The sequence below is a fragment of the Silene latifolia genome, chromosome 6, assembly GCF_048544455.1.
Source record: "Silene latifolia isolate original U9 population chromosome 6, ASM4854445v1, whole genome shotgun sequence".
Lineage (NCBI taxonomy): Eukaryota > Viridiplantae > Streptophyta > Magnoliopsida > Caryophyllales > Caryophyllaceae > Silene > Silene latifolia.
Genome location: NC_133531.1, coordinates 65,274,188 through 65,286,492, shown reverse-complemented (window position 1 = coordinate 65,286,492; position 12,305 = coordinate 65,274,188). Strand labels below are relative to the sequence as shown.

The 12,305-nt window shown below is 36.5% G+C and overlaps 1 protein-coding gene across 2 annotated transcripts; it reads left to right on the top strand.

Annotated features, from left to right (window-relative positions):
* The first annotated feature begins 2,470 nt into the window (after positions 1 to 2,470).
* On the top strand, positions 2,471 to 7,768 carry LOC141586837 (uncharacterized). 2 transcript variants are annotated; one of them, XM_074408222.1, is made up of 6 exons: positions 2,471 to 2,647; positions 3,363 to 3,551; positions 3,739 to 3,821; positions 4,274 to 5,938; positions 6,225 to 6,393; positions 6,927 to 7,768. In XM_074408222.1, the coding sequence occupies exons 2-6, from the start codon at positions 3,485 to 3,487 to the stop codon at positions 7,556 to 7,558; spliced, it is 2,616 nt and encodes an 871-aa protein (XP_074264323.1). In that variant the 5' UTR covers positions 2,471 to 2,647; positions 3,363 to 3,484; the 3' UTR covers positions 7,559 to 7,768. The 2 variants fall into 2 exon arrangements, with proteins under 2 accessions (XP_074264323.1, XP_074264322.1); XM_074408221.1 differs by having other exon boundaries at positions 2,487 to 2,647; positions 4,271 to 5,938.
* Positions 7,769 to 12,305: the final 4,537 nt, after the last annotated feature.

Below are 12,305 nucleotides of genomic sequence, written 5' to 3'. Positions count from 1 at the left end.
ACATAAAACAACTACTCCGTATAAACCATTAACTTTGTGGTATAAAAAAATACTTTAAAAAAAAATACATTTCAGTACATTACTCAATTTTCTTTGATTTTTTTTTTCTCGAAACAAAATACACATCGAGAAAAATGAACAATTAATGAGATACCACTATTATTTTACAATTGAATTTTACTCAGTTTTCTTGAATAATGTTACAGTTTATTTTTTTTTCTCATATCAAAATATAATGACGGGAAACATGAAAAATTAATGAGGTGTTAATTTAGCATGATTAAGTAATATAAAAACAAAAATACTATAAATACCGCGCATTTATTGAGCGGGATCTAAACTACTATATTAATAAACGAACAAGAAGTCTTATTGAAGACGAGTATATCCGTCACAAGCTGAAAACGGGTCAAGTAATACCTGATAAAATATATTCCGGAAAATCAACTTGAATTTTATTGATAACAAACCTCCTATTTATACTAATACAATTGTAAGGAGTAACACTCTACTTTTGTCTTATCTACACATTTAGATATTACTTGACCTGTCTTCAACTTGTGACGGATATGACCGTCTTCAATAAGAATTTGTGATAAAAGAAAGTATGCCTAGTTGCTCATTTTTAGTTATAGGCACTTGTTCAGTACTTATAAAATATAAAAATAGTAGTGCGTCTTGCTTCAGACGAGCCTTTTTGGTCTGAAATAATTAGACGGGATTTTGTAACCATTTTACAGTTAAATGTGACCACTATTGAAAAACCAGTTACCATAAGCTTTAACACTGCCTATACCATTGTGGTTACATTTAACTATAAAATGGTCACATATGCCTGTATGAAAAATAAGACGAAAAGTGTCTGTCTCAAACAAGAATTTGTGTAAAAATAGATAACAAATTACGGGAACGGAGAGAGTAGTTGACACTAGACCTAGCAAAAGCAACCCGATCCGATTGACCCGACCCGAAAAGGCTGACCCGAGACCCGAAGTGACCCGAACTACATCACCCGAATGTGACCCGAAAACCCGAATTGATCCGACCTCACCCGAACATGACCCGAGCTTTCTTGACTCGAGTTGGCCTGACCCGAAAATGACCCGATCCGAAACCACCAAACCCGAAAATGACCCAACAAAATATAACTCTAATTGAACCGAAAAGACTTGAAATGACAATTCCTCTATTATTCATTGACCTGAAAATGACCCGACCAAACAACCCAACCCGCTTGACCAAACCGACCGACCAACAAACCCGAAACCTAAAATGACTTGTGCCGACCCGAGTTAATCCAAAATCAATGAGAAATTCGAACTGAGCTGACCCGAATTGACCTGACCCTGTTGACCCGTTTTACAGGTCTAGTTGACACTGGATTTATAATAGGAACAAAAACAAAAAGTTAATGCACATCCGTTTATGGAGGGTACAAAGTACGGAGTAGGAATGTAGTGGGGCGTGAATAACGGGAAGACATGAAGAATTTGGAAAAACCAATGTTAGTCAAAGACACAACTCTCTAGTCTCTATATATACAATTACTCACCTAACTGTTGGAAACCGTTTCTCTTTCTACTTAGTGGCCGCCCTTCATTACGGATTATTACCGTTGAATCAATTAATTAAGGGGAGATGACATTAACCAAACTACTTGCTTTAACCTTATAATATACGGAGTATATTCGGTAATTATAATGCTCACTCATATTCTAAATAACCTTCTTCTTCTCGATTTCCTTTTTTATCTATTTATAATATTTTATTCATTTTTTGATTTAGTAAAGTTTTATAACTTATTTTAATCAACGCACCCCACAACAATAATTATTTTAATTACTTTACCCAACAACAATAATTATTTTAATCACCTCACTTATAATAATACCCCACAATAGCTTTCCTCTCTCCAATTACCCTACCCCACCCCACCCCACTATAATACTTTCACTTATTTAATTCGGATTTCCTTAATTCTCGGGTCACCCTTAAATAGGAAATATTATCTAGAATAAGAGAGACTATATAGTTAATCTTGCTTAAATCGCTGAACTTAAATCCCCAATACCTTGCCAATCACAGATAAAAGAGTCGACTTGAGTTACGATGGTGTTGAGTAAGAGTTGGTGTATAATAGTTGGGTCACTTTTCCAGCAATAAACTTATGCTCTTCATGTTCTACATAAAACTTACATCTTCCTTAAATTTTAATTATTCTAATCATTACTCTATAGTCTATTTTTACACAAATTCTTATTTCGCATCCGCCATATTCGTTTGGCCATTTCCTCTCATTAAAAACTCATTTAGGGTGTGAGTGGGAAGACACGTGTAGGTGTCCCACCACCCATGATTTACCACTTGTGAGAGATCTTATTACTGATGCTAAATAAGGCGGTTTTAAAACAAGACGGATTTTACTATTCTTATCATCATCATTATATCGTCAACCTTATTAATAAGTAATAACTCTTTTAATAATTATTAATATTATTATTATTACTACTTTAATTATTATTCTTTTGAAGCCCCATTTCAATCAAATCACCAGCCTTTGAATCTTCAATTCCCTTGGCAACTCTCCCACGTTCTCTTCTATTTTTCCAACTTTTTCTCTCAATCCCACTTTCAACTTCATTTTCTGGTAATTGGGATTTCTTTATTTGTTTTGTTACCTTAGAATTCAAGTTAGAAATTTGCTGCAATGAACAATTGAATTAGTGGGCATGTTTAAATTTTCATCATTTTGCTAAAGTTTGAGTCTTTCACATCTGCCATTTAAGTTTTGTATGATTGTTGCACTTTGACAAGGAATATATATGTTGAATGGAATTTAAATGGAGTAAAAGTCTTTTTGAAATATAGTTATTTGACTTTAATCTCAAGCTTTGCTTTATTTTCCTTAACACCATCCAATGTGGAGTTATGGACTAAGGAAGGCGGGTTTGCTGTACGCAACCTTATACTTGATAACCATCTTTAAGGGGTTGTTTTGGTCATGCCCTTGGTGACAAGTTGTAAATGATCTAATTTTCATAAATGATGATTTTATAGCAATTGTGAATTTTTATTACTGTTATGATGATCCGTACCAATTTGAGTCATATTGGAAGCGCTATGACGTTTTTAAATGATGATTCATGTCGGCCGACTCCAAATCATTTTGGGACTAAAGCTCTCATGGTGGTGGTGATGATGATGATGATCTATAGTAATTTGATTGAGCTATGTAGAAAATTGGTGAAAGATTAGATTTGATTTGCCTTATGTGAATTTTTATGGTATTTTTCTGTGCTATGTCCCTTGACTAAAGCACTCATATTTTATTACTTTTAATGTTTAAAATTGTAAATATGCAGGTTATAAATTGACTTCATTGGTATAATTTGCGAAATCATAAGTTCGGATTTGAAGGCTTCATGGGTTGATGAATTATCAAGATTTCCATCATCTGATATATTTTAAATGATCTGAAAACTGCATGGGTGGCTTACTTCACCTTTTTGATTTTCATTACGGGCACCGGAAACATAAGAAACAAGAGGATGGTAAGCAATTTTGCTCAATAGAATTGTTGCATTCCTTGTTTATGATTCGCATTGTGACCGTGATAATGAATGTATTACGACAAAATTACCCTAGGGCCTCAAGATATCTAGCAGACTATGAAGAAAAAAATGGTTTAATATCTGATATCTATAAATGTAATCGCAATTGTTTGTAAATGTTGTACAGTTGGTGTGGATGCTCCTCGCAATAGCCTGGAATTGACAGCCGGAACTTGGCAAGACCAGGGCACTGTTAAAGATGGTGAACAGGTAGTGTTCTTATTTCAGTGTTTGTGATGTCTTTGCAACTTTATTCTGCTAAAATTGGTGGGTATTCTAGTGTGAATTCCTTGTCATATGGAAACTTGATTTTCTGATTTGAAAATTACACAACAATTGTGCTAAAGTCAACTTCTTTACCCAAATAATTATTTGTTCCTGATTTACTTACAAGATTTTAACATGTTGGTCTCACATTTAAGTCCGTCTCGTATAAGTTTGTGCAACTTTTCTCAGGGTGAAGTTGTGTTAGGGGCTTAGAGTAGGTGAAGTGAACTTTTCAATGGCATAACCTCTACCCGTTTGCAATTACAATTCTCTGCTCATAGAATGACCTTTAGGCAACTAGCCTCTCAATGTCTGTCTCCATCTAAAGAAGTTCATCGATTGGTATCATTTGACATATTGCTCCGTTTTTATTCTATGCTTGTTATGTTTAGCAGGATTTGCCAAAGGTGAGCTATTTTTCTACTGAAGCCTCAATGAAGAAGTTGATTTGTGACGAACTATCCAAACAGTCCAATAACAAACAAAATGCGCCAAGCATAGTTGCCAGACTAATGGGGATGGATGTGTTGCCAGTGGATACTAAGCCTGAAGTCCAGCCTCTTCAGGACAAAGATGTCAAAATTGATATAATCACTGACAAAAAAGTCCAACATATAGAAAAGGTCTCAGCCATTCATTCCCTCCCAAAGTCAAAATCAACAATTAAAAAGGAGCAACGTTCATATCGAGATGCATATGCCCGGTACTGGAACTATGCCAAAAATTCAGGAAAGCCACGGCCTCGAGTACATCCCCAAGAAAAAGAGCTTCAGAAATTTAAGAAAGAATTTGAAGCATGGCAAGCTGCCAGGTTTCTTGAATGTGCTAGGGTTGTTGAGCTTGGAAATATCCCCGAACAATGGCTTGCTCAATTGGACCTTACTAAGGAAAAGATGTCCCTTTATGAAAGTTCTAGAAAAACAGTTGTTGAGAAAACTTTAAAACCTAAAAAAAGCAAGATACGATCAAGATCTCTACGCAGCGTTGATTCTGACGATCTCGGATTCAAAAAAGATTCACTCCCTTCTGAGCACAAAGAATCATATTCTTTTAGCAGAATAAGCTCGGGAAGAGATTTTGAGCAGATTTGTTTTGAAGATTCGGATATGAACTCGGAAAAAATTTCGGCTCCAACCAAAATAGTGATATTGAAGCCGGGTCCGGATAGCTTTAGCACGGCTAATGACGAATCCTGGGTGACTTCTACTTCCTCTATGGGTGATAGAGACTGTATAGAAGATCTTCTGGAGGAAGTCAAGGAAAGGCTGAGGTATGAAATGCAAAGCAAAACATCTAGAAATGGGTCAATGGTTAGAGGAAGGGGGATCGAGACACCTTTTAAAGAAAAACCTGCATTTACAAAGCCAAACTACCAACTTGTTAGAGAAACTGCCAGTAGGGACTTTGGCAGAAAATTACGTCGATCAGAATCAGCAAGATTGTATAGAGGCGAATTTCAAGTCAATGAAGAGCTAGCACCATCATCCCCCGAGTCTATGACCAAAGATGCGAGAAAGTTCTTGTCAGATAGGCTGAGGAATGCAGTTGATGGAGAAAGCCATGGGAAATTTTCAAACCTCTCTAATGGGTTTCCTAGCGACCCCTTTTTTGATGATGCGAGGTCCCGCTTAGAACAAGCTAGGGATATCTTGAATGCTGAAAGCGGGAGGAACTATTGGAGGGACTTGAACTACGAAGATACAAAACCTAGATCATTTAGGCGTGAGCTGAGAGATGATTGGATTTCGCAGGAACAACCATCTCCTAGGAGTCTGGTTAGATCTTTATCGGCTCCTGTATCAGGGATGTCATTTGGGAAGCTTCTTCTAGAGGACCGACACATTTCATCCGGGGCGCATATTAAGAGAAAGCACGAGGCTTTAGCTAACTTTTCTGTTGAAGGGCAAAGGAAAGAAAGATTTAATTTTCGAGAAAAGATCAAATCCCGTCTCTCTCTTAGGAAGAAGTTGTTTAGTAGAAAGCTTCAATCAATTGATTCTGAAAGCAATGAGTATGACTCAGAAAAAGATACAAGCGTGGCAGGCTTTGGTGACAGGAATGTAAGTCAACAATTACCTTGTTTTTCAAGTGGTTACTGTTTATTTGATTTGAGGTTTGCAGCTTAGGATAAACTCAAATGAGAGTCTCATACTGTGACGTAGTTCTTTTTTCTATATCCGTTTTGGTGCGTTAATAGGTTTCTTGGTGGGGGATTTGTAGCTTAATTGGGTTGATTTTACTATGAGGTAGTTTTTTTTCTATAAGATCAACTTTCAGAAGACTAATGCTGATCTTGGTTATTCTAATATGGCCAAAGTTGATCCCCTGTCTGTCATCTCATTGCAGGAGAACTTAACTGAAGTACCACCTAGTCCCGCCTCTGTATGTAGCAGTGTTCATGAAGACTTCTGGAAGCCGACTGAAAATCCCAGCCCAATATCAATGTCGGATGTGACATCTGTTGGCGATCACAGTGTTGGTAATGTTTTTAGAGAGATCAGCTCCAATCTTACAGGTAAAAGAAACTATCAAAGCGATGTTTAGTTTCACATTGACTATATTCACCTGTTCATACTTCCATATTACATGATTCTTTTTTTATTCATCAGATTATTTAGTTAACTTAATTACTAGGTTCCAGTTTTTCAACACGGCCAAGAACTCCACTGCTTTCTAGCTTTGGCCTTTGGAATATAATAGAATAGAGATAAATGAGTTGCTAGACTACCTACACTTCTTGTATCTGAAGTAGCACAGTGGCGATAGCATCTTTGTGTTCTTAACACAACAGTAAAACTACCAACTTCTTGCTCCTTACCAGCCACAGGCTTGGCACATTGAGGCACTGGTATAATGTTGTAATATGCAGTTAAATCTTGCATCACTTTCCAGCGCCATGTGTGATGCATTGATTCTGGAAGTGTGTGGCATAAGAATAGTACACAGAAAAATAATTTACATGTCGTGATCTAATACGACTGAGATGGATCTATTTCATATAACGTTGGTCAGTCTATTCTAATCTCATCATCAATGATTACTTGACAGAGTTACGGAAACAATTGAATCAACTTGATTACGAAGGATCCGAGATCACGACTGTTACCGAGGATCCTTCTGAACTGGAGGCAGTGGTAGATATTGAAGATGAAGCCGAAGCCTACGTCAAGAACTTGCTAGTTACTTCAGGCTTCTATGATGGATCATGGGTAAAATCTTTTTCGAGATGGGACCCCTTTGTGAAGCCCATAGGCAACTGGGTTTTTGAAAAAGTGGAAGAATCTTACAGAAAACCGACTGACACCGATGAATCGATAGACTACGATGAAACAAGTTTGGAACATAAATTGTTGTTTGATTTACTGAACGAGTCACTGACAGTTCTACTTGGCCCTCCAAGGATTCTGTCTAAATTCAGGAGAAAAATCACTGAAATTACAATGGTACCCCCACCTCAGGGCAGAAAACTATTAAACCAGGTGTGGGAGATGATCTGTGAGTGCTTAAATCCATGTACAGACCCCGCCTGTTATTCACTCGACGATTTGGTAGCCGATGATCTGAATAATATGCCGTGGTCTAATCTTATAGATGAAGAGATGAGCGCAGTCGGAAAAGAGGTGGAGTATTTGATTACAGAAGAATTAGTAGATGAGCTTGTGATAGATATGGAGTTTTGATAATGTATAGGTACAGGGTTGTTTATATGGGTGTCGTCGGATGAACTGTTCGTAAGTGTGATTGTGTCTTCTGGTAAATTCATATATACATAATATATGTTTCATACCAATGGTTGTGAATAGGATAGTGTTTTAACCAAATGATTTGTAAACTTTAATCACATCTCATATATCACTAATTTTTTCTTTTGGGTAACTTGATTATGGAAATGGAACAAGCAATGCCGAGTTTCTGAGTGTGATTCCAAGAATAAGCTTCGGTAGAGAAGTAAGTCATCAGTTGTTCTGTTAAGTTAATTGAATTTTAGTTTCTCAGATTGATAATGCTTTACAAATTGATACTAGTGATTCAAACGGACAAAAGAAAACGAGTAATTCAATTGTGTTTTTTTTTTTTTTTGATGACAAATGAGTCGTTCCAAAATAGTCGATAATAATATAATATAATCGACTTTGCTCAGCTTTGTGTGTCTATTTGACAAAAATGATGATGATTGCTACAGCTGGACACTTTAACAGTACTTGGAAGTCTGATTTCTCAACGATTTTTTTTCGTTTTATTGTTATCTATCTATCTATCTATAGTTCTATACTAATATATAAAACAACCACCTCTACCATGTTATTTTCATATATTAAAAACGTTAATGCTTAGCTCAAGTTTGAGAACAATTTATTTTTAATAATAAAAAATAAATATGGCTTTATTTGAAGTCCGTGAAGATAATTGAGACTGATTTATTAAGAATTAATTGGTAAATACTTCTTCGCAATTAAGTCGCAACCAATATAGGTCTTAAAAGAACTCGACCTTTACAACAACAAAAATATAATCAAAGTTTACGTAGGCCCTGCTATTTTGGACTTAATTTCACCTCATTTCATTTCAATTAAGTTCAATTCATCTCTATTCTATTCAATTTAGTTCAACTTCATTCAGTTCATTTCAGCTCATCTATTCACAAATTAACTCTTAAGGCTCTTATAGGAACGAGGAACTGAACTGGGGTAAGAGTTAATTTTTGAAGACATGAGCTGAACTGTACTGAATGAAACTGAACTGAATTGAAATGAGATGAAATTAAGTCTAGAAGAGCAGGACCTAAGAGGCAATTTGTGAAGAGATGAGTTGAACCGAACTGAATGAAGCTGGACTTAACTAAATAGAACTGAGCTGAACTGAAATGAGCTAATTTAAGCTAGAAAGAACACGGCGTAAATTCACTTTAGTTCAGAACAGTTGAGTTCAGCTCAACTCTATTAAAAGTTCGTTAAATTCAACTCAACTCTTTTAAACCGAGAAGAACAGGGTCATATTTCATTAACCATAATAGACTATCAAAACTTTTGTCATCATAGACATTATGGCTGCCTACGATTAATAGCAAATCCGTATTTCTCTCATAATAGACGATCAATTGTTTTTTATATTTGCTTGAGATTGTCAGTAGCAACCACCAAACTAATAGAACAAGGCTTAGCTATATTAGCAATAGAGGGCTTTGCTTGTCGCAATTACATGATAAATAACAGTCTCACACAAAAATAGTGTTAAAAAATTAAATTAGTAATTACACTATCTGTGATATAATTTACACCAAGTCATCAAGTTTGATTAAACAATCTAACAAACACCAATTTGGTTGAGAAGATGAAAACAATTACTATAAGTAGCTTAGAGTAGCTATTTGAGTTTGTGTAGACATGCATAAATTTGTAAACGTGCAATGGGTTTGTTTAAACAATCTAACAAACACCAATTTGGTTAGTAACATAATTATTTTTATGAGTTTGATTAGTAGTATGATTGTCCTCTTCTTAAAAATATATATACATTAATTATATACATTCTTAGGAGTGTATACATACCCACAAATAAGATGGCTTATGTACATAGGATTGTAAATGAAATAATGTAATGAAATGGTACATTAATTAAATATATGATTGTAAGACGTCTTATTATGTACATAGGATTGTACCTAAATCAATTTTGTTCCCACAAATAATAAGACGTCATATTATGTACATAGGATTGTAATTAATTGTCATGTAGTGGTTTCTTTTAGTAGAGTTGTTGTAATACCCCCATACTCCAAGTGCCTTACCAGGACCACTTAAAGCATGAAAATGCTACCATCTCGGTTATCCGAGGCAATGTATATCAAATAGACCATAAAAGAACGTACTTTAATAAATAAGTTTAAGTGATTACAAAACAAAACCAACCGTGGAGTAAAGTACAACTGTTCTACAACCAAACTACAACTGAAGTAACAAAAGTATAAAGACAACACAACGGAAGACTACTATCAGACTCGTGGCAACTCCAGCTAATCTCGCACGCATCCATAGTATACCTGGTAGACAACTGCTCACCACCCCCGAATGGATCACCACAATTTTTAAAACATTTAAACGGGGTCAATACTGATTACACAAAACAAACAGCTGTAGTAAAACAATACCACAACCAATTCAATCAACCCAAACTCCATCACATCACCACACACCTGACTACACACTAAAGTGTGTAGCCCTGCCAGAATACTCACCGCAACAAGTATTTCACACGCCAGTGGGGGACCGCAGCCGTTCCCACCTAAGCCCCGCTCATCTCATCCGAGCGATAAACCCATTTTCCTTAATGTGCACATCTTTTCTGTGGCGGGTTCCACAGAAGACGAATCAAGGGCGTGAAGCCACTCCCGCAAGTGACTCCACTCAGCCAGGGACGCACCCCAAAGATCACAGACATGTATACAATAATCACCTTATACAATCAAAAATTACCAAAAACCAAATCCAATACGATAATTAATCAACAACAATAACAATCACCAGCAACACTATGTAACCAATAGTGAGTAGGGAAACCCTACCTGGAATAGCAACCACAAGACTGCCATAGCAGCTAATCAATAACGTTCCTCTACGAATCCTCCTCCTATAACACATATACATACAATTACCACCAAAACCACACAATACACCCAAAACCCCCAAAACTACACAATTAGGGTTTTAACCAAACTCAACGAAATGCTATAAAAATTATACAAGAAGTTTACCCTCGACACAACGATCACAACGGCGTAAAGAACAAGATAAACCGACGGTCCTAGCCTTGGGATTTGTCAACAACGCGAAGAAAACGAACTACGTAACTCCTCTTTTTCTTTGAAAGGTTTTTAGAAAGGTTAAAAGTGTGTAAGAATAATGACGGAAGCCGTTTATATTAATCTCGCGTTATTAACAAAACCCGGCTAAAACAACCCGTAAGACACACTTACTCGATCGAGTAAGTCACTTACTCGATCGAGTGACCCCTACTCGATTGAGTGTCCAACATACTCGATCGAGTACCCATCAGGTAGCCTACTGTTTCGTATAAAAACATACTTACTCGACAGAGTAAGTCCCACTCGATAGAGTACCCATAGACATAGAAAACCGTAGTATTACAGTCTTCCCTCCTTAAAAAGAACTTCGTCCCCGAAGTTCAACCCGTACTCAAAAACAAACATACTCACTCGACCATGACGAAACAACGCAACAAAGACTCAAAACAAAACCTCAACCACAACTTATACCGACTCAAAACAACCTATCTCCACAACATGGCTCACGATATCGTATCCACCACATTATAGTCTGTCGACACTAACTCCATACACTACCAAATACCATCCACCAACGCCGCTAGCTTTGTCTCACTAACATATTATCCACTAGCAAAGTCCATTATCAAGATACTCATAAACATCAAACGGAATGTTACATTCTGCCACTCTTAAAAGGAACTTCGTCCTCGAAGTTTACTCTCACTCATAACATCATCATCTAACTGTCAACACTATCGAACTCATAAACATCGTCACCCAACTGTCAACAATATCGAAGTATTCTCACACTCCTAGACATCACACTACTACAAGCACGACCATGACCTTTAATAAAATCAATCACAACAAAGATCCATCCTTTATGTTACACCAATACTCTACTTCCAATTATACTACAGTATGCACAACCATCAAACTCTCTTTTATCGCATCCTACTCCTCTTAAGATAAATGTTACGTCCTAGTAACTCACTAATACTAGATCCTTAGCTATATCTTCTCATTATCCTCATCACCACCGCATGTCAAAGATAACCGCCTATAACCTCAACACCTATAACCACTCCTATTTCCAAGGCTCTCTTACTTAAACAGTTCTCATACCTCAATTCATTCGGCACACCACCTATCCTATACCACAAAATCCTTAGCATAAAATCCACTTCTTCCACATTACTTTAGAATGACATACTCCTCTATACGAAACACCTATCTCCAAAAGCATAACTCACGATCCACACTTATTACCCACACTCACACTAGATCCCTAAGTTCCTTTCTTTTATTACCGCAAAACTCACTCATAACTTAACATGATACTAATTTCCAACACCCTATGCTCACTGTCCCAATAAAAGATTATGAACCACTTGCAGCTTCCAGATCCGTACAACACCTGTTCCGCAAATCACATACTATTACTATGTCAACCAAAGCATCATCGAAAACAAGGTCAAAAGTACTGTAACAACCTCTCACTAATGTGTCCCATCAACAGGATACCACTATACCATGACAAAAACGGAAACATACACAACTCTCTTCCATATCATACTCTACCCTCACTCCCAAGCTGAAACTAGCAAGAAACATCAATAAACAAAACAACAGTCTATATGTCC